This window comes from Cydia fagiglandana, chromosome 9, assembly GCF_963556715.1.
Source record: "Cydia fagiglandana chromosome 9, ilCydFagi1.1, whole genome shotgun sequence".
Taxonomy (NCBI): domain Eukaryota; kingdom Metazoa; phylum Arthropoda; class Insecta; order Lepidoptera; family Tortricidae; genus Cydia; species Cydia fagiglandana.
Window position 1 is genome coordinate 227,340 of NC_085940.1, and position 23,041 is coordinate 250,380.

Sequence of the window (23,041 nt, forward strand, 5' to 3'; positions counted from 1 at the left end):
AGATCGACTTATCGATCTTTTTAAGTAAAAAAAACAAACTTCGTCCATATTTATGCCAACATATATTCCTTAGCTGTGACCTAGGTTATTTGTAGTGTAGTTAGGCCGTGCATCAGCTAACTAAGCCAGCAGCAGTATATAAAGGCGACAGGTGTCGCTTGCAACGCGCTATATTCATTACGCTCATTCCCGCCGCTTGCCGACCAGCACCAGATTAGTTAGCCTCACGTACATATATATACTTGTAAGTAGTTAACTTGGAGCTAGGTTATTTGAAATCTAGGCCGCGCATCAGCTAACTAAGCCAGCAGCAGTATATAAAAGTAACAGGTGTCGCCTGCAGCCTGCTATATTCTTCACTCATTCCTGCCGCTTTTTAACCAGCGAGTTACACTCACACATTGCTGATCGTCATTCGAGTAGCACACTTTGCTGTCTCTAGGTATCCTTACTTATACTAAAGGTATCGGTCATGGGTATCGAAGAATGGCTCCGATACTATACTCTGTATCTTAAGGTATTTAAATAAAAGCAAAGAAAATCTAACCTCAAATGGCTCCTTAAGCCTGTTGAGGGTAGAAGAAAACATTACACGATCAAAAATAAATAATAGTACTAGGTACAGAAGACTCACTCTCTAACAAAAACGCGTCTGTTACGATCAGCACAGATATGGCCGCTAGGTGGAGACAGCGCCACGCGCAGCTTATGGCTTTCTCCAAAATTGGGGTGGAACGTATGTACTTTTTTAGCAAACTAGCTACCTGTAGCAAAGCGACGAAATCGCGGAGTGAGACACGCCTGCCTAAAGATACAGACTATAGCTAGGGACAGAATTAGGCCGATTGTTACGAAGGAGGTCAAAGGTCCAGTTATATTGGTGAAAAACTCCTTGTGAATATAGTCAGAGAGCCGCTGTAATAATATGTTAGTCCATGATGGCGCCGCTCGGCCGACCAGCCAGCCCGGTGCAGGCTAAGAAATTGCAACTTACTTAATTAAACCACTGCTAATATTAATTAAGTTCATTCAGTTCTGAACTCAGCTTAAAATCTGTACTGCTGAGCTCTTTAAGACTTACACTGATGTAAATATTAATTAAATTAAATATTAATTTAACTATACTGATACCTATCCAATAGGAATATTATACGAAACATCAAATAATAATATTTTAAAGGTTACATTTAATGGCCAATGCAACAGCATTGTGACACAAATTAAGTAATCCCAATGTAAGCTCAATAATGTATCAATAAGGCTTGTGTTGTGGGTATTTAGACAAAAATATATAAATATTTATAAATACTTACTTTTAGATAAATAGAAAACACCCGAATAGACAGTATAATATCAAGAAGATCGCGTTGCCACCACGACACCGGATGGCACAGCTCACGAAGCGGCGACACGGCACTCGTCTTCCCCTACCCCCGCTTGCCACAGGACGGAAACCTGACACAGCTTTGTCGAGGTAAACGTTTTTAAGATAAACATGGTATTTTATAGGTATTTCAGACGGATGGTAGGGCAGGTATTAAAGTAGTTAAAATGGTTAGTAATACTAGATCTTTTTTCAAAGATTACTGTCCAGTGTCCATGCTATAGGTAACATTAACCTAGGTACCTACTCCTATTATTCATACTTACCTATTATATAATATTACAATTTGTATGTTTGTAACTTGTATTGGTCTAACCTTCAACCCTTTCACAAACTACGCTGTAGCTATTTACTTCTTAAAGCGCCGACCAAAGCTCGAGGCAATTCGTGAGTGACCTCTCTCAGCCGAAGTGGGCCGGGCAAATACCACATACTACACACTTCACAGACACTGTATTAAGAAGGGTTTACATAGAGCACGAGGTCACCACACATCCCTCGGTGGAATGTTACCGAGCCGTAAGCGATAGCCGTACCGATTATTTAGGTAGACGGTACTTTGCTAATGAGGTATTAAGCAAGTTATTAATTAAGTTAATTATGTTTATCTCATAAGTTGATCACATTTGATATTTATATAGTAGGTATATTATTTATGGTACATTATTGATTGTATTAATTAATTAATTTAGTATCAAGTTTTATTAGGTTTTTGTTAATTTAATTTAGTTTTATTAATAAATAACATATTAATTCATTAAATTCAAAAATTCAAACAAGTTCCTGACATGTCAGGAAAATTCCTGACGTGGGAGCCCTAGGTTACATAGGTAACTATAAGTAGGTGCCTAAAATTCTTTTAATGTAATTCACCATTCATGACTTTGTATTAGGGTTTACGAACTTTGTATTGGGGTTAAGAGTGGGCTTACGCAAAAATGTAGTTTTATACAGTATATTGATTTTAACACGTTTTTAATCAAAAGAACACACGGAAGCTAGACTATACTTGCAAGGGCAGTCTTCAACCAAACCTTTAAAGGTTATTAAAATTGACTCGCCAAAAATATCACAAAAACATGTCTAATTCTCATTTATTTTTAAGTTGTTTTATTGTATAAATATTATCGTTAAGTAAGTAGGTATGTGAACTTTCTTGTTTTTAAAAGTTACTTAACTACTACTGGAAGGTAATGATTTTACGACTATAGGTATATATAATATTTTCAGTTTATGTAAGATGTTTTGCTTCCAATAATACCTATCAGAAGATGAAATAAGCTTCCAAGAGAACAGTAGAGGCTAACAATATTGAAAAGGTCAGGACACCAGTGCCTAAGCCCAAAATGCAACAAATAAACAAAATAAAAATATACCAACGACTTGAAATTCGCCGCGGCATTGTTGCCTCCTGCCTCGCACCCGCTTATAAGTCATAAGAGCCTTTCGGAAACTCATTCAAATCTCTACTTTATTCCCTCGCAATCAATTCCAAATTAAAACTACTTTATTAATAGCTGTTAGGTATATACTTGAGGCGGGCAGCAGTCGTAGTGGAAATATGCAGCAGTATTAAAATTGCATCTCCGCGCGGCGCGGGTGCAAATACTTGCAGCGTCTTCGCTTGTGACGGCTCATTTTAAATATTCACGACATTGTACCGAAATTCACTAGCGTTTTGAAATATTGTTGTTCGGAACGGGAATGTGAAGTGTTTAGAAAATGCAGGTGCAGGACGCGCTAGGTATTTTGCCTTATGCAATATTGCTCGACGTTCTTATTAGGTACAGGGCCTAGTTTTTAAACATGAAATAAAAGCAAACCACTTAATTTATCAATTTTTATATCGTTTTTAAAATCACACCTGACTTCTGTAGGTACTGAATTAGAATTACAGCCAAAAATAATAATTTTATGAGTTTAATTCCCGATTTCTTCTTTTACCTGAAATATCTCTAAAGTCCAGAGCATTTTATCACTTTTATAGCAAACGGGTGGATTGAGTCAGAACGTATTGTTAGCCGGAAGACCATTAACTTAGATGTTATCTTCCGGCGCCGGAACCGGGGCGAGTCGGACCGGCGCGCCGGAAGATCCGATTACACTTAATAACGGGGCGAAACTGAACGCTCAGCTCTATTAGTTACAGCTCTCTTCACTGTACAGGGCGGTTTTTCAACTGTTATCCATACATTTAAATAACTATGTGTCAAAGTTTAGAGGAAGATTCCACTTTAGCATTATTCTAGTTTTCGAACTTACTCTCAAAACTTACCCAAAAACAGTACAACTAAAGCACTGTTATAAGGTCTCAAAGTTTAGTGTGAGACCAAGACACAATTTGAGTAGAAACCGATCTGGCTTCATTATTGCATGGCCCGCTGGATGCGATTACCGTTAATAACTCCAGTGGAACGATTCAACTGCACGCTGCACCGCTGTGCTAACTCACTGCCTTCCGAACATCTTACAGCTTTCGTAGCTGGTTGAGCTACTAATATTACGGAACTGTTTAAAATAAAACGGTTAGTGTAGGTACCTATCGTTAAATTAATTGATAGTACGAGCGAGAAGCGCGCGCGAAGTGAAGAGTATAGTTCTTAACCGGTTAATTTGAAAAATATAAACTTTTTTTATACCTTCCTATCTAAATAAAAACATTTTAGGAACGAAACCAAAATAAATCTTAGCAAACTTTCTGTTGAAGCAAAAGCAAGTATAATAACCACGTTTCCGAGGCAAATAATAGTTGAAATACATCCTGGTCTCTCTTGTATAGTGTTTTCAGTAAGTACTTAAGTTTTGATGACAGGTTGTAAATGCGACTGAAAGTTTTTAACGGGCGGAGGTTATAAGTACCTACCTACCTATGAAAATGACACTAAACTTTATCCGGAGCACAAAGCACTGAAATGAGAATAATGCAACCACAAAAGTGAAAATGTGTAAAGGTAAGCCCACGAGGCTTGGACAAAGGGATTTGCATACGTTAACATTGGAGGTAAATGTTTCGCCATCCTGTGTTTATAATGCAGTTTTGTTGCAGCTCTTATTTAGGCTTTTGTGGAAATTAAAAGATAAATAAATGCCAATCCTCAAACCTCTTACATTAGTTAATTTATTCATGTGAAAATATGTTACAACAAATAGCAATGGAAGTCAACAAGAGAAGTATGAGACGACGTTAATAAAAAAAGTGTATTGTATTGATCTTTTAAAACACCATCTGCCGATTTAGCAGCGACTGAATACATTTTATAAAAAGTTAAAAAAAATAATAAAACACCATCCGAAGCTCTCTTGGAGGTGAACTGGAAGTATTGATCCAGTGTTCATCCCACAAAAGGCTGTCAGGTGTGGTGTATTCTCACAGATGAAGTGACGCGGCATGCCGCACGCCGCACGACAGGTTGTGGAGAAGGAGGAACGTGCGGGTGTCGTGATGGTTCTTCGGTTCGTCCCACAGCACACGATCAGGGGCCTTCTTGGGGTACGTCATGCAGCGCTACAGATCGTCGAGGTGATGGAACTTATAGGTGTCGTTTGTATGGTTTACTGTTAATCCCACAACAAACTGTCGGGAGCCTTTTCACAGATGAAGTGATACGGCATCCCGCACCACAGGTCATCCAGCTGGGCGGAGCGGAAGATGCCGCCGCAGAACTCCCCGCGGTGCTCGTTGTGCGTGCCGTTGTCTGGCTGCCCGCCCGACCAGCGCGCGTAGCCCGCCTCCTCTAGAGTTTGCCCTGTAAGGTTAAATCAAATAGGAAATTTAAAAACAAATCGGAATTTTAATGCTGTCTGGAGCTTCTACTAAATCTTGATCGATTATATAATAGGTAAATATTTTATGAACTTACCTTGGACGGTGAGCCATTCTCCGTGCTCGTTCCAGTCATGGAAGCCAATGAAGGCGATGTCCTTGCCGAACGGCGCTCTGGACTGCAGCTTGCCGGCCGGGTTCTTAGCGAACAGCTCCTCTAGGACCTGAAAGATAAAGGAATAAAAACAGAGGAGAAAGCTATGTATTAAACAACAGGATGAGAAAACTACAGAGAGTCGCATGCGGTGTAACGGACAGAACATTGTGGATACGGCACGAAATTAAAATTTAAAAACACTAAGTTGTTGACAATAAATTGTCGGCTTTGTTGTTAAACAAGCTTTAGTAGGGAGTCAGACGCACGTGGCACTTATGACGTTTTAGCATTTAGTAGGCAAAATGAAACGACTATAACTGTAACAAAGACAAATGATAGTACCATGGCGTAGGTATACCCTGCTACTCCTTCTGAAAGTTATTAAGAATAATATTTAAAAAAACCGGTTCGTGCTTGGTATTGGTACCTTGGCTTCGGCTCCGCTGTTGATGACGGCCAGGTGGGCGCCCTCGGCCGTGCAGGCCATATGCGCGCGCGACCACGTGCGCGGGACCAGGTGGAACTTGTAGCAGCTGCCCGTGCGCGAGTCCAGCTGGTACTCTGTTGACCATTAATCCACTCCAATGAAAGTAGATCGCTATCTACTTTCATTGGAATGCTTGAGTGGCTAGACCACAAAAAAACTAGAAGTCGACACTGCTGCCTAAAGGGTAAATTGGAGAACGGAGGGACGGAAGAAAGCACTCTGTTGAGCTGAAAATCTCTGTTTAAATTTAAGACTGGGCGATGTTAGCATGTTTCTAGCTCTGACTTGCACAAAATGAATGAGAGTAGGTACTGGTAAAAAAAGGAAGTACATAAAGTGGAGGGTTTCTGTCGTAACGAAGTTTTAGACAGAAGCTGGGAGATCCTAAAGCAACACTCACCATTGTCAAAAGTGCCGCAGGCGTTGGTTATCTGGTTGGTGTACTTGCGATAGCAGACGTACGGGAAGGTGTCGTTGCACCTGACATCGGCCAGCGAGCCATCCTTCAGCTGCAGGATGCACTGCTCCGAGTCCTGGTCGTTGTCAGGCTCACCAGAAGCCCAGTGGTGTGGGATCCTCTCAAGGGGTACTCCTGGAAAGTCGAATTTGTGCCATATGTAGGTATGTACCTATGTGCAGGAGAAAGCCAGAGCCATCCTGAAACTGTAAAATGCACTACACCGACTTGTAGGTAGTTGGTCGGGGTCACCAGCGGCCCCGGCCGGGGATGAGATCTTGACTAAAGACACTGCTGATTGTCCTACGATGATCAGTTCAGACTATTAGTAGGAAGGTGTGCACAAGTATTACGGTGCTTGTTATGTTAGCAAGTATTAAGTCATTTTATAATTATTCATGAAATTGAAAGTAATCCAAGGTCTGATAACATCCTACTTAGGTTATAGCTTGTGTGTAAGGCATTTATCATTGTTGAGATAGTTAATAACTTGTTTATAATAAATGAAAGATACAATGAATTAGCTCCGGGTATTTCCTTTAGCAACATAAAACGTAAATACTTGGAAGTTAGATAACACCGTCCGTAATAACAAATAACTTACAATAATGGATATTTTTATCAAGTAAATAAATTTCAACTGTCTTCTCATCAAATAACAAGACCTCTCAGAATTTGTTCAATCTTCAAATGTGTTGTCAGTTTAATGAGTACAGCTCATGATTTTCGAACGTAATTGCAGCCAGGCTATTTGTCATTACATATGTATATTAAAACGGGTCACTCACTCACTCCATCCGTACCGAGGAGTATCCTCGGGAGCTTGCTTTGAAACAACTAATCGCCAACGCAAGTTACCGATGATGCTTCTCGGAAGGAAGTGAAACTCGAGCAATTTTTGACTTAAAATAACAGTTATTTCATATGTCTATGTCTCACAGAATTTTTTGTTATTAAAAAGCTGTTTGTCTTCCAAGAACCTCTTCAACAATTTCATCTGCCAAGTGTCCTCATGGCTGTACTGTGCCAGCAATGAACGCACCCTCGATAGACGCGAAGTCTCCCCGGGAGAAGGTGGCGCTGATGCCCGTGAAGATGCCGCAGCCCAGCTCGTGGTCTTCCACGAAGCTCTTTAACACGTCTGACATCTTCTGAGTTAGCGGAGACGCCAGGGTGCCTCCTGTAACCAGAACAATATATTATTTACTTTACAGTTACATAGTTCTATTTAGTTTAGTTTAAGAAATTCAACTGGATTTTTGAATAAAAAATATAGGTCCTCTAAATTTCCCACAAACGAGTATAGACTGTTATTATTTTACTTTGGGCGTATTTTTATTTACATATGTAAGTAATAAATTTTATTAGTATATTATGTGGAACCTACCTCTTTAGTGGACGATTTAGATTAGTCGATGACAGTAGGCACTGTTCTTATTTCAATTTACAGTATTGTTGGCATCGGCACTGTCATTGTATATGTTATGGAAGGTAGAGATGAGGAAAACAATCTTCATGTATTAAAAAGTGTCCCTCAAAAACATTAAATAGGCCGCGCCGCGGCGCCACTGTGCATCGCGAACCAATTTTTGACGGTCTTTTAGCCTTGTCGGTAGTGACCCCGCTTATGAAGCAGGAGGTCCCGGGTTCGAATCCCGATAAGAGTATTTATTAGCTTTTTATTATTTGTATTTGTAGGTATTTAATACCAATATATAAATTAATATTGATATACATATGTAAGTTGAAAAAGATAGAGAACAGAAATTGTGATGACCAGCATCACTGGAGGAGGCCTTCACCCTCACAGGAGGGGTTGTTGCAGAATAAATTACAAGAAAAAAATATAATTACTTACTACTTATTACATAACCAAGCATAATAGAACATTGATTTGAGGAATATTAAATATTATTGTAATACTAAACCTAATGTAAATTTAAGTTTATAATATTGTGTTTGTTTTACCGGCGAGAAATAAAAGGCTCTTTTTGTTTTTCGTTTTTAATATTAATATAAAAGTAAAATATAAAAACACTTACAAAACAAAAAAAAAACACCCGAACACATTTTTATATATGTATAATGTAGTGGCGGATTTGCAGTCTTTGCCGCCCTAGGCCCCAGGCCCTGTAGCCGCCCCTTTCTCAGCACCCATCATATTGACTACATTTTGAGTTATTTCTTGTTAACATCAGCGAATGTTTTGTCACAATTTGCCTGCATCTGACCCTTGATCCAGTCTCTAGGTGTTGGTCGAGACTCTTCGCTATGAGACCGTCCGCTGAGACGACTATCGCAACAATGATCGTCGAGTCAACATCCCACATGGCGGTAATCTCGTATATAAAGTATTACTTACCTAAGTATCACTAGTGAGATTGAGTTGGAAATCAAAACCTGAGTGTGCGCGCTGCGCGGTAGTTTTCAGCGAATGCGAGTTCTTAGTTCGGGGCGAACTATTAGTAATTAAGACAATAACTTGGCATTTTTCCTATTCATTTTAGTTTTGGTTTTGGCTGCGGCGTAACGTTTATTTTTATATTTTGCCAGAAAGTGGGCTCGCATAACTACGTACATATCGATAACATTTTTTAATATATGTTTGAAATGGTCGACACATCCAACTTTTATCAATGCTCCTTTTAGTCATTCTTGCGTAATTTCACTGATCGTCTCCATATTGGTTAAAGCTTTGCTTATTACTCTTAACATACATTTCTCTATCATTTTGGTCAGATTGAATAGATCGTCACTAGCATAAATTAACCCGCCGTATAAATCCATTTTATCGATTACGTCGTTTCTCACTAACAGTTTTCCCTCATTAGGACTCATTTGTATGAGTTTTAAACAATTATTGCATTTTACGATTTTTCGCAATTTGCGGACGATGTACCCAGCAATGTAAGACTGAACCGCGTCACTGGTTTACAGCCTCGTTGTAATCATGGTCTTCATAACCATGAATCAATGGTTACCAGATCCTTCGCTCCTAGTAAGTTCTTCAGCAAATCCTTGCCGGAAACATTACAACCGGGCGTATTAGGGAAAAACGAGACGCCAATCGGTAAACTTGTGCAAACATTTTGGGATCAGGGTGATCGTTTCCTCCACACGAATATCTCATGACGGAAAAAAAACCGAGACGACTATCGCAACAATGATCGTCGAGTCAACATCCCACGTGGCGGTAATCTCGTATATAAAGTATTAGTAGGTAGAGTCTGGCTAGCCAAAAATTGTTGACAGATATTTCGTTGTTGTATCACCGATTGTCTATGATTTAAAAAAAAGTTAAAAGTCAGTTGTCAATTTATGTCATTCCTTTAAATTTTTTGCGGTTTATAAGGGGTTTATTTTAAATAATATTAATAATTTCTATACTGAGAGAGGTTCGCAAACCATTATTTAAGCTCGTACTCGTAAATAATTACGACAATGTGCGAAGTCGACGTGTAGCGTTGTATAACGAAAAACTGCAATGTTTACAACTCCTAACCAAATGTAAACAAATTAGGAGGTTGGTGCTCTATAAACATTTTGATACTTTAAGTACTAGTTCTAACATTTGCCTATTACTTTGATTAAGTACGTGATTTCATTAATGCTTGAATCTCATAAACAGGACAAGTGCATACAGAAACGGATAAACTAAACGTTCTGAAAAATATCTATAATATCTAAATATGGAACGTAAACACATGTGTTTGTGGTTGACTGTAGTTTAAATAGTGGTAGAAATTATGTGAGCTGACTTTGAGTACACGTAAACGCTTATTTAACTTATTTCCATAGTACCTTACTTGTGCATAGAAAATCAAAAATATTGTCTAGTATCAAAACTATAATTCCTACTACACAAAGTGTGACCAGCCCAAGATTTTTTGAATTTCCCGCCAAACATTTGAGTAAAATTTCAGTAGCCAGACTCTATCACTAGTGAGATTGAGTTGGAAATCAAAACCTGAGTGTGCGCGCTGCGCGGTAGTTTTCAGCGAATACGAGTTCTTAGTTCGGGGCGAACTACTAGTAATTAAGACAATAACTTGGCATTTTTCCTGTTCATTTTAGTTTTGGTTTTGGCTGCGTCGTAACGTTTATTTTCATATTTTGCCAGAAAGTGGGCTCGCATAACTACGTACATATCGATAATTTTTTTTGATACTTGTTTGGAATGGTCGGCACATCCAACTTTTATCAATGTTTCTTTTTGTAATTCTTGCGTAATTTCACTGATCGTCTCCATATTGGTTAAAGCTTTGCTTATTGCTCTTAACACACATTTCTCTATCATTTTGGTCAGATTGAATAGATCGTCACTAGCATAAATTAACCCGCCGTATAAATCCATTTTATCGATTACGTCGTTTCTCATTAACATTTTTCCCTCATTGGGACTCATTTGTATGAGTTTCAAACAATTATTGCATTTTACGATTTTTCGCAATTTGCGGACGATGTACCCAGCAATGTAAGACTGCACCGCGTCACTGGTGACAGCCTCGTTGTAGTCATGGTCTTCATAACCATCAATCAATGGTTCACCATTATCTAGTATATGGTCGAGGCTTTCCAGCCATGCTTGCTTAGCCTCGTTTGAACCAGTTACCATATCCTTTGCTCCTAGTAAGTTCTTCAGCAAATCTTTGCCGGAAACGTTACAACCTTTCGGAGGGCGTATTAGGGAAAAACAAGACGCCAATCGGTAAACTTGTGCAAACATTTTGGGATCAGGGTGATCGTTTCCTCCACACGAATATCTCATGACGGAGAAAAATCTCTGAAAACAAGTCAAAATTATTATTCAATAAAAAATATAGGACCTCGGGTCTCAAACTATCTCCATAATTTTATCTAAATTGGTTCAGCGGTTTAAGCGTGAAGAGGTAACAGACACACTTTTGCATTTATAATAGTACTAATATTTGTATGGCTATGTTCGTTTTTTTAGCATTAGAAAGAAGGTAAGCGATAAAAAACGTCCACAGCCCAAAGTTACGCCTCATTTCAAAAGAATTAAACCCAAAAACACCAGGCAGAAATATATTGATGGGTACATTAAGTATATGGACTAGGTAGGAACTGTATCCTAAAAAAATATGTGCCACCTGTCATGCTTAACGGAGCTCTCTTAGACAGAGTACAGAGTTTCAAGTACCTAGGGCATATTGTTACTGCGGACCTCAAGGATGATGTGGATATGGAGCGGGAGCGGAGGGCGTTGTGCGTAAGGGCGAACATGTTGGCTCGCAGGTTTGCTCGTTGTAGTAGTGACGTGAAGATAACGCTTTTCAAAGCGTACTGCACGTCGCTGTACACGTGTGGCCTGTGGGCGGACTACACGCAAAGAGCGTACAACGCGCTCCGCGTCCAGTACAATAACGCATTCAGGGCGGTGTTGGGGCTGCCCCGCTACTGTAGCGCTTCGGGCATGTTCGCGGGGGCCCACACGGCCTGTTTCCACGCCACCATGCGCGTGCGCGCAGCTGCGCTGGTACGGCGCGTGCGGGCCAGCGCCAACACTGTCCTGGCGATGATCGCAGATCGGCTTGACTGTCCTTATATTGTGCACTGTTGCAACAGGCATGTAAGGACAGGTGTAGGTTAGTTTTGTATGTATTGTTGTGTTTTTGTGTATATATTGTATATCATTATTCTTTAATGTGATTTGTAAATTTTTAAATTTTATTGTTAATTTTAGTAGATTATATTTAAATGTAATGTTATTAATGTTGTGTAATCAAAATGTAAATAATGTAAAAATATGAGTATAATTAGCTTGAATTAATGAATTTTAATTTATTTTTTATTTTTAAAAAGGCTTTCTGGACTTTCTCCAAAAGTAAGGCAGCATACATGATGCAGATTCCATACAAGCAGATTCATATTCATTGGATTACATAATTAGTAATTATTAATTACCTCCAACGGATCTTGAGATAGGGTTGCTGTCATCAAATACTTGTAATCACATGCAACATTCAGCATATCCAAAATTTCAAGTGTTGCCCGTAAAGTTACTTTTAATCCAGTTAACGTGCTCCTTGACACAGGTATTTTTTTTTCGAGCTTTTCCCAGTCTGCAAGGAATTCTAAAAATTCCTGGATTGCCTGAAAAAAGTATTTCTTCATTAAGTAAACAAGCTTCAAAGCTATACAATGAAATATTAAGAGGAAAGGGGACGGCCGCTTCTCTACACAAAAGTATAGTCAGTAGTAGACATTTACAGATATTAGTAAGGAGCAAAAAATATATTCCATACAAATTTTTAAATGTTCCTAATTTTTATATTAAACTAAAAATTACAGTATAGGCTGTATAGGTGCCAAGGGATATATTCAGGTTGCGAGGCGGCGGCGGTTCCGGCATATTAACATTAACACATAATATTCACTACCAGCAACGCATAATTATATTAATTCTAATTATAATCGGCATAAAATATTCTTCACTATAAGAGGTATCTACTAACAAAAATACATTAAAAGGTTGGCTACTTCTGGTTTAAGGCACCGTCCGGCCGGTCTTTCTTTATGACGGTCTTCCCTTAAATGTTATAGTGAGTAGACGGACTTAGCTGATAGACGGTCTTCTCCGCATTGACCTTAACTTTAATCGCCAACTATTTCTTACCTTTCTTCGTCTGCAATTTTCATTCACGTACAGAGCATCTCTTGGTATACGCGAAGACATAGTTTGTATCAAATTGAATACAAGATCAATAAATTTTTGTGTTGCAGTTGAATCCTTCAATTCCTCGCAATAGGGTTGATAGTGAGCCATGGCGACCGAAATTTCGTGACCAAACACCTGTTTTTATAAGATTAATAATATTAGTTTTGATGAGCCGAAAGTCCTACGAAATAAATCCGGACAATCAATGAAAATTATTGATTATATTTATAGGTACATACTTCAGTTGCAAGAGGAACATTCATTACTTGAAAACCTTTCGGTTTCAAATGCGCTGGTGTTAACTTGTAAGCGATTTTTAAGTTAGGCTGACGATAATTCTCTTCCTCTAATACCGCTTCCCAATGTCTTTTTTTCACAGTTCCGTAAGGGGTCTGAAAAAAGAATATTACATTAGTTTGACTTCGTATTATCATTTTATACAAGGCGAAATTGTTATCTCTGACCAAACTCTGAGGGGTGAATATAGGTCATACTTAACAACTTATACTATGGGACCAGCCCCGAAATCGTGAAAAAAAATCTGCTGTCTCATACATATTGCGGTGAATCAGTAGAGTCAATGTTTTCTATTAAACAGGCGATTTCTTTTTCGTGATTTCAGGGTTGGCTATAGTAAAAGTTGTTCAGTATGACCTACATATTCACCCCTCAGAGTTTGGTCAGATATAATAATTACACCTTGTATATTTTTAAAATTATCATTACTCATGCATTACTCTTAATTAACCTTGAACTCTTGTAGCTTATCATCCAAAGTAGATGTTCGAAAACATTTCACTAAATGATTAAAATCTGAAATCATCCATAACCGTCGTGAGCAGTCACAAGGGTGTTCACAGCTAACAGTGTCTTCATTTACACCGAATATTTTCCATACTCCTCGGTTCCAAGGTGCACCGTCCATCACGACAGCATCAACACAAATTCCGCTGTTTTCCATTAAAACAATACACTCTAAAACTAGTTTGTAGCGGTTCGCTTTTGCATGAATTTTTCGATAAAAAGCAACCTAAGGCTTGAACCCATCTACCTCGAAAAGGCACAAACTTGAACACCAAAGCATGGTCCGCTGTCGTATTTTTTAAATTATCTGGAGTGTGTTGCCCCAGGTCAACAAAACCATTAAATTTCATGGTTTGAGAATCAAAATAAACGCCTTCACTTAATTTCATTTCATCCACTAAAATAACTCCTCGTTTCTCCTCCTTCTTCATCGCCTCACATCTTTCTTTTAAACTAAAGAAAGTAGAGGATTGGAATCCATATGCAGAACAGCTGATTTTGCTGAGATACTTATTTAAAGTTTGTACAGAAGGAAGGGGTAAAATATTTCTTTTACGTATAAATTCATACGTATTCCTGCTTTTTATACGTATCAACATGCACTCATAAATCCATTCTAACGTATATCGACGACCTTTTGTATTATTTTTTTTCGCGGCTTCAAAACATGATCTCACGGCATTTTGAAATTCTTCAGGTAGTTTTGAAATAGATGCTTGTACTACGGTATCCGATTTCTTTGCACACTGCGCCTTAGCCAAGGAAATTTTCTCTCTTAATTGGATATTCTGCAATTATATGAACGGTCGATATGAAATTCGTTACTCAAGTAGGTACAATGTATAAAGTTATAAGCCGACAAGATATTGTAGTAATTAAAATGTGGCAACATCGTAGTGTCGTCCCGTTTTCTTAGATTGATTTGAAAGGGACGACACTACGATGTTGCCACTTTTTAATTTCTACAATTTCTTGTTGGTCTATAAGCGGGTGTGCGAATAAAAAACAACAGCTAAGTAAAGTGGTATCCAGACGGGACTGATCAAATCGGTTGATTTTATCAGAAATGAAATTGGCGTCAATCTCTAATTTTAGATTTATGGTGATATTAGAGCCCTCTACATTGAAAAAATCCAGAAATGGTATCCAGACTGGCCTCACAAATTGGTATTCTTGCATCTGCACTTCATTTTATCGGTAATATCGGTCATTATCGGCGGTTGAATTCGGCGAGCCAAATTGGTATTTGCATCCGCACTTCGATCCTGATTCGATCGGGCAATTGAATCAGATTGGCGAAAAATTTACTAATCTGGATACGCCTTAAGGGACTTCGAAATGATTTCGAAAAATATGTATGAAAACTTCTTGCTCAAGTTTCTTTTTGTATTATTTTACGTCTTCAATTATACAAATACAGTATATTATAGCGTCGCCTAGTACCCATAGTACAACTTTTGCTTAATTTGGGGCTAGGTTGACCTGTGTAAAGGCCAATACACAATGGGCCAGCGTGGGCTAGTCTGGGGGACGCATTTATGCGTTAGAGGGAGCAAGTGATATTGCTATCTCATTCTACCGCATGGCAGCGTCCCTTGGCCTGGCCGGCGCTGGCCCATTGTGTACAGGGGCCTTTAGATGTCCCCTAATATTTATTTATTTAATATGTTTTTGATAAAAAGCCGTAACAGACTACCGCACCATACCGCGACTTTAGTGCGGTGCGGCGCACGTATCGATAGTCGTAAGGTGGTTGCCGTACGTGCGTTAAGAGCCCCCTCCAGACTATGCGCGTGAATCGCGGGCGAAGCCGCGAACGCGAGTGTGGAGTCCAGAACGCAGACCTGCGAAATCGACTCCACACTCGCGTTCGCGGCTTCGCCCGCGATTCACGCGCATAGTCTGGAGGGGGCTAAGGATGTAGCTATAATTTGGAGCGTGAAAGAGATATTTTAACCGCACCATCAAGGTCGTGGCGCGGTGCGGTAGTCTGTTACGGCTTTAATGCCGGCTACATACGTAACGATAAATCGTTGCGATAAAACTGTGCAGTCCGATTGTCCGATTGTCGATTATCGTAACGATTTGTCATACACACGGTTCGATTTATCTGCACAGTCGGACTGCACAGTTTTATCGTTACGTATGTAGCCGGCATAAGACTTACCGTCCTCTTCAGACGCTTGCATTTATGTACAAGATTTGAAGCGCGCCGTTTAGCTTCTGCCATTTTTTGTAATAGAGTTGAAGTGGAATTACGGTTCTGCAAACGATTTCGTAATATTCGACAAGATTTACATCTTGGGTACTGTTGATTTCTTTCGTAAGTATCATCACCAATAATCACACCTTTACAAAATCTGAAGATTGATGTAATTATTAGATAAATTCGTTTTTATCTTTTATTATTCTCCTGTACCATTGTTTATGTATAAATAGTGCTTTAATCTACAGGTACCTACATAATAAGGGTTCTTAAAATACACATAAAAGTCGAGTTTTAATAGGATAGGTTCAAGAATTAAGACCTATTTAATGTACCGTTACATACAATATTTTTAATGACAAAAATGTTAAATAAAATCAAAGTTAGGCTTACGAGTTATCCTTTTATTTTAAATACAACTGTTACATTATGGTATATATATTCATAAGACGACTGCAAACAGTTGTATTATCGCCTACACCCATAGTACAAGCTTTGGGGCTAGGTTCCTCGTATTCGAAATGAAAAGTAGAGTGTTTAACTCGGGTGAATGGCATCATTTTAGCCTCGGACTATACTCTCACTGCGTTCATCCCTTGGTTAACAATCTACCAAAACTTACTTATTGTCGTCAATCTGAGTACCAACGCACAAAGGCCATCTTTCAACCGATTTTAAGTAATCGTAGGTGTTGTCATATGAATTAATTTTCTCCTTTAGTGGCAATTGTTCATTATTGGGAAAAATTACCTGCAATTAAATAGCAATTATGTTTCGTTACAAATTCAAATCATGCCAACCGAATTTTATTGTTACATTAATAAACACTTACAGTGACAGTTAGATCATCGTTTAAACGTATATGATGTTTAATCTTCTGAGTTTTTGAATCCATTCGCATAAATTCCAGCCCATTAGGATTTTCTGCATGTAGCCAAAAAGGCGGCAACAACGAAAATGCCCGAAACTTACTTTTAAAATTCTCTATTGGATTTATTGTTACATTAGTATCCTGATATTGACTAAACAATGGTTCCGCAAAGTCCTGTTGTATCATTTCATAATCCATTAAATAATTAGAATCATTTTGATCTTCTGATAATTCCTGTTGCTCGGCATTGATTTGTTGTTGCTGCTCGTCCTTAGGTTGATTGGGGTATGGTTCGAAAGATTCCTCTATGTGAATAGTATTGGCTTGGAGTTCATGTTCGGGAATGGGAATAAACTGATGCTCAATCGTGGGCACAGCTTCTTCCTTAAGCGTTTTTCTTTGTGTAGGAATATATTTGAGCTCTCCTTTAATAGTTAACTTTTCGTACATATTTATATTTTCTTCTTTAAAATGAAGATGGCAAATATAATCATTTGCTTTTAATGCAATTCCTAACGACTTTTTCCAACTTTCCAACCGTGCCGGAGTCTGAGAATTAATAGAAAAATGAAGAATTGTTGAAGTGAAATTGTGAAATTTATAAGAAAAATATAAAAATCACAATATAATATTTTATTAAATAACTAGCGACCGGCTTCGCACTAGTCAACAAATTATATAAGTAAACCTTCCTCAAGAATCACTCTATTGATAGGTGAAAACCGCATGAAAATCGAACTGAAACCGTCCAGTAGTTTGTTTATCGCAAAGATACATTCAAACCCACGAACAGACAGTCGCGGCGGGGGACTTTGTTTTATAAGGTGTAGTGAAAATTACATACTTACCGTTGGTTGGAAAAAAGATACGGATTTCGTAACATTTTTCTGTTTTTTCCTCCTACGCCCACTTTGGCAACTGTTTACGATGCAAACTTTTCCCATTTTTACTATAGAAAATATATCCTATAGCGGTGGATTTGCCCTAAAGCCCCACATTCACACTCCTACCTTGTAGGCCGCCTCGTAGTCCACGTCGTTGGGTAGGATTGTGTATGGGGGTTGCGGACTACGAGCCGTCCTACCGTTTAGCCGTTTGTAGGACGGCTCGTAGTCCGCAACCCCCATACACAATCCTACCCAACGAGGCGGACTACGAGGCGGCCTACAAGGTAGGAGTGTGAATGTGGGGCTTAAGGCCTGGTAAGCCCAGGCCCGAGGTGGCTAGATAACAGAGGTGGCAGTCTATATGATGCGTACTGAGACAGGGGCGGCTAGTTTTACTACACAAGGAAATCCTAAATTTAATAAATCAATTTATGAAAATTTTAAATAAAATTTCAAAAAACTGACAGCGCACTTCACTCAGTCAATAAGGTCTAAATTCATGTTAGTTCCCAGTACTACCTACTAGCGCCACCGGAGAGATTTCGAACTATTCTTTCAACTGACAGCTGGACACTTTTACAACCGTCTTATCATAAAAGATAGCTCTCCTTTACTTCTACACTCCATAGTATATGTGAAAGGTGACATTGGAAAAGATCTCCAAAACCTCCAGAAATGCTATAGATTGTTAAATAAAATATAATAATCTAGGAAAATGGGAGCCTTGTAAGTATTCATATTTAAAGTTATTCGTCATTCAATGTGTTCATAGGGATTCGTAGCCCTAATGGCAAAATGAAACTTATCGTTGTTTGGTTTTTTGCAGGGTAATGTTTTTTCTGTGTAAGTACGTATGTGTGTTTAGTTTCTTGGGCCGCTCTACAGCCTAAAGAACTTATAAGATTTTAATATCACCAGATTTATAAAATTATCTTTGTTGTTGAAGTACCTACCTAATTATTGAAAGCAAGAGGGAAGGTATATATACGAGTATATAGGTGCCCGCACGCAACTTACCTGTCTATGTTACCTATAACCTACTGCGGAATGTTGCTCCACAAGAGTTGAGTGATTGTGGTGTGGAGTGTGGAGGGCTAACGGGTACGATGTTAGCAGTTTATGATTTATATTTCCAGCAATAATTGTGTGTATGTGGGTACATGTTTGTGTCTTATATTTCGTGGAAATCACTAGTACTGGCCAACTTAGATAATTACGTTTGAATCGACTCATTTTTATGAAGTTAAAAAGCAAGGATTAAACAAGCTGTCATTTTAATAGTTATTTGTTTTACAAGGGGGGCAAAGTTTAACCGCTCGTGCTAATATTGCAAGCCAAGCAAGCGAGAGATTCCAAAATTGAACCACGAGCGTAGCGAGAGGTTCGAAAAATGAAATCTTGAACGTTGCGAGCACGAGGGTTAAACAAAATTTGCCCCCGAGTGATACACAAAACTTTTCACCACACCAACCCGAAGCAAATATTCAATGTAAAGTAAAATATCAAACACAAAATCAAACCAAATCAAATTCGAATGTTTTAAATATTTATAATAATTTAAAAGTTAATTCTACCAGCAAACATAAGAAAAGAACTCAAAATACTGCGTTTGATTACTTTGCCTCACAATATGTCAATGAAGTGCAACTTTGCTATCAGTTTTTGAAGTGCAAAGTAAGCCTTTCCGAGCTGGTGTGGTGAAAATAATCATACGAGTACATACGTTTGTGTTTTTATTAACGTACTTTTTATCTCTTTACAGTTTCTCGCTATTGTAAGTAAACATCTCTTATTCTTACTAAGTCTAAGCCTAGAAGAATTTGTGAAACATTTGAAGTACAACCATTTTGAATAAGGTTATGTAACTTATGTATGTATGTACAGTCACCTGCAATAATATGTTACTCTTCGAAGGCCTCAAAAATATGTGACACGCTCTTATGGCTCTACAAATAAGATCGTGTCAGATATTTTTGCGGCCTTCGTTGCGTAATATATTATTGCAGGTGACTGTACATAAAGGCTTCATTCATATAATGTACTGTAGATGTTGTAAGTATATAAATTATCTATATTATTTGAGGTGAAATCAAAGTCGAGATAATTGAGACATTATTGCATTAATTCAATAAAAAATGTTTATTATAATAACTAAATTTCCGTGAGACACCGACATATTAAATAAGTATATTAAGAACGGGATCACTCACATATTTTGAGTCGAAAAACGCTCGACATGTTTAAATGTCTACAAGTATGTAATGTAGGTAAGAATGTTAGACTAATAAATAATTAGCTACATTGTTTGATTGCTGCTTACTGTACCTATTACAGTCAGCCTCAAAAAGATAGTGCCGGCCAAATATATCGGAACACCTTATTCTATTGTAACAGACGTAGTGTTACAAAATATTAATTTCGGCCACATTGGCCGTCACTATGTATTTTCATGAGTCTGACTGAACAGTCGCCATCAGATAAATCGGAGCGGCCATGCTCAAAAATATATGAACATGCAAATTAACATATCGATAATATATGCTTTATGTTTGTTTAAATGAACACGATAGTCACTCATATGCTCATATCATAATTAAAAAAAAAAACGAAAAACGAGATTTACTAGCGGGGGTATCGTCTTGGGTCATCCTATTCTGCTTTTGTCACTCATTCTACATTGAAAGCCACCGACGAATGTGACGAATGTAGAATGAGTAATGAAAGCAGAATAGGACTAATTTAAGAACTAAAAGTAAGTAGGTATTTGCACGCGCTTAAAGTCACGTTGTGAGGTTTTAAATAATTTAGAGGCTTTGTTCTGAAATTTGTGAACACCTTAGCCGCTCTGATATCTGACGGCGACTGCACAGAGCCGCAACATGTATCGTTTTATGCGCAGTCGGAGGAAGGAGGAGCGCGCGCCCGTGGGGCGCGGCGGCGGGCTCCTCAACGCGCTCAAGAACAGCTGGCGGGGGCTGCTCTCCTTCGTCCTGTGTATCATCTGTCTTGGCGCGCTATGCCAGCCGGTTATGGTAGTCAACGTTTATATTGTTAACTAATACATCTAATTCACTCGACCGATCAAAAGTAATGAACCCATGCGAGTCGTTTCGAAGTTTTTGTAAACTTTCCGTAACTTCCACATGTGTAGGTGCATGATGAATTGAAACGAAACAATTTATGTTAAAAATTCCACACGTGCGTTATCCACACTTTTAATTTTTTTGATGGCTAAATTATTTGATTACTGCAGTTAAATGTTTGCAGGAAGGCAAAAACACTTTGATAGCAATATGGCTGTGTATGTTCGTGCTCATGCTGATCCGGCCCGTGGCGGTGGGCGCGAGCGCGCTGGTGCCCATCTTCGCCTGTCCCATGCTGGGGGTACTACCTAGTGATGACTGCTGCGGCTCTCTTATTAACGTAACTACTTTATTTAGAACTAGCCTTTATTAATGTAGTTGGACCCATGGCAGGCCGCGAGCGCGCTGTTGCCCATCTTCGCCTGTCCCATGCTCGCGGTGCTGTGTAGTGACGGTTGCTGTGGCTCTCTTACTAACCTAACTACCCTCTGATTACAAAACGCAGTTCTGATGATGGGATCCATGAGAAATCTAGGGAACTCCTCAAATGTTAAAGGCATAATTATAATAGTGATTTTAATATTTTCATTTCATTTAAAAAAGTGACATTTGTTGAAGTGGAACTGTTGATGAATACCAGAATGGAACTCTTCAACGACGCATAGGACATGTTTGGCGGTTTTAATTTCGATTTGGACTGGGACCCGGACTCGGACCCGGACCCGGTTTGGATCCGGACCTGGATTTGGACCAGGGGAGTTAGAACTGCGACCGTTACATATACAAAATGCTACTAGATAAGTGGGTTAACTTAGGTTTGAAAATCGATCCTCACAACCGAATTGCTATCAGAGAAGTGGGTTAGGTTAGGTTAGAACTGCGCCCCTTACAAAAACGAAATGCTTCAAGAAAAGTGGGGTAATTTCTTAGGTTAGGACTGCGACTCTTACAGAAAAGAAATGCTACTAGAAAAAAGTGACGAAATGTAATAATAATATATACTATATCTGGTGATCAATTAAATACCAGCCAATAATTTATATGGTATTTAAAATTGTTGGCAAAAGAAGTCGGTTATTTTCAATTAAAGATTTACACCCCTTAGAGTGGCTTGAGGTGGTTGTAACACTTCTAACATCATTTGCAGACGTATCTGTTGATAAAAAATAACTATATCCGTTTCGCACCATTTTCGCTGGCTTTATGCACTGAAAAAATGCCTTGGTTGATTTTACGAAATTTTTATTGGTTGATTTCAGTTTTGTAAAATTTAGTAGAATTATAGTTAATATCACAAAACCTGCAAGATTGAAGTTACGAAACATACTTGGGTTGCCGTCTTAAACAAGTACTTTTGTAAATTTCAGCTACACGATATCTAAAACTTACCAAACTATAGGAGTACACTTTACAAAACTTCTAGTTTAGTAAATAATACAAAATCTGTTTGTACATTTTGCACACAAAATACGTAATACTTACCGAACTAATTACGTAATATTTACAAAACTGTAAGTTTAGTAAATAATACTAAATTTCTTTGTAGATATTAGCAAACACAAATGTTAAACTTACCAAACTGTATAAGTAAAACTTATAAACTATTACTTTAGTAAATAATACTAAATCTCTTTGAGAATTTTAGCTAACCAGTTTGGTAAACTTACCAAACTGTATAAGTAAAACTTACAAAACTATTATTTTAGTAAAAAATACCAAATCTCCTTGAGAATTTTAGCAAACCAGTTTGGTAAACTTACCAAACTGTATAAGTGAAACTTACAAAACTATTACTTTAGTAAAAAATACCAAATCTCCTTGAGAATTTTAGCAAACCAGTTTGGTAAACTTACCAAACTGTATAAGTGAAAATTACAAAACTATTACTTTAGTAAAAAATACCAAATCTCTTTGAGAATTTTAGGAAAACAGTTTGGTAAACTTACCAAACTGTATAAGTAAACCTTACAAAACTATTACTTTAGTAAATAATACTAAATCTCCTTGAGAATTTTCGCAAACCAGTTTGGTAAACTTACCAAACTGTATAAGTAAAACTTACAAAACTATTACTTTAGTAAAAAATACCAAATCTCTTTGAGAATTTTAGCAAAACAGTTTGGTAAACTTACCAAACTGTATAAGTAAACCTTACAAAACTATTACTTTAGTAAATAATACTTAATCTCCTTGAGAATTTTAGCAAATCAGTTAGGTAAACTTACCAAACTGTATAAGTAAAACTTACAAAACTATTACTTTA

General features: G+C 38.1%; 3 protein-coding genes and 1 long non-coding RNA gene across 5 annotated transcripts in view; 2 read left to right on the forward strand and 2 right to left on the reverse strand.

The window, feature by feature from the left end:
- Positions 1–4,942: 4,942 nt before the first annotated feature.
- On the reverse strand, positions 4,943–7,396 carry LOC134667693 (hemolymph lipopolysaccharide-binding protein-like). The gene is made up of 5 exons (XM_063525117.1): positions 7,291–7,396; positions 6,192–6,383; positions 5,732–5,865; positions 5,245–5,371; positions 4,943–5,130 (listed from the first exon to the last, which is right to left on the reverse strand). The coding sequence occupies exons 1-5, from the start codon at positions 7,394–7,396 to the stop codon at positions 4,943–4,945; spliced, it is 747 nt and encodes a 248-aa protein (XP_063381187.1).
- Positions 7,397–11,364: 3,968 nt separating this feature from the next.
- On the forward strand, positions 11,365–11,859 carry LOC134667694 (uncharacterized). Its single transcript, XM_063525118.1, has one exon. The coding sequence runs from the start codon at positions 11,365–11,367 to the stop codon at positions 11,857–11,859; it is 495 nt and encodes a 164-aa protein (XP_063381188.1).
- Positions 11,860–14,155: 2,296 nt separating this feature from the next.
- LOC134667102 (uncharacterized) lies at positions 14,156–16,819 on the reverse strand. 2 transcript variants are annotated; one of them, XR_010098608.1, is made up of 4 exons: positions 16,770–16,806; positions 16,560–16,687; positions 15,899–16,091; positions 14,156–14,519 (listed from the first exon to the last, which is right to left on the reverse strand). It is a non-coding gene; the product is annotated as an uncharacterized LOC134667102 (long non-coding RNA). The 2 variants fall into 2 exon arrangements; XR_010098607.1 differs by having other exon boundaries at positions 16,560–16,819.
- Positions 16,820–20,574: 3,755 nt separating this feature from the next.
- The window catches only part of LOC134667696 (protein I'm not dead yet-like), a 44,830-nt gene continuing 42,363 nt past the window's right edge, over positions 20,575–23,041 (forward strand). The window contains exons 1-2 of the mRNA XM_063525119.1: positions 20,575–20,727; positions 20,963–21,118. Coding sequence (XP_063381189.1) covers positions 20,575–20,727; positions 20,963–21,118 — 309 coding nt within the window. The remainder of the gene's footprint in view (positions 20,728–20,962; positions 21,119–23,041) is intronic.

What these genes read in the sequence shown, in the direction of transcription:
- LOC134667694 (XM_063525118.1), top strand. Translation starts at nt 11,365, where the DNA reads ATGCTTAACGGAGCTCTCTTAGACAGAGTACAGAGTTTCAAGTACCTA.
- LOC134667693 (XM_063525117.1), bottom strand. Translation starts at nt 7,396, where the DNA reads ATGTCAGACGTGTTAAAGAGCTTCGTGGAAGACCACGAGCTGGGCTGC. An exon ending in AGACTTCGCGTCTATCGAGG is followed by an intron (nt 6,384 to 7,290) that starts GTGCGTTCATTG and finishes TCGACTTTCCAG; the next exon opens with GAGTACCCCTTGAGAGGATC. An exon ending in AGAATGGCTCACCGTCCAAG is followed by an intron (nt 5,131 to 5,244) that starts GTAAGTTCATAA and finishes TTAACCTTACAG; the next exon opens with GGCAAACTCTAGAGGAGGCG.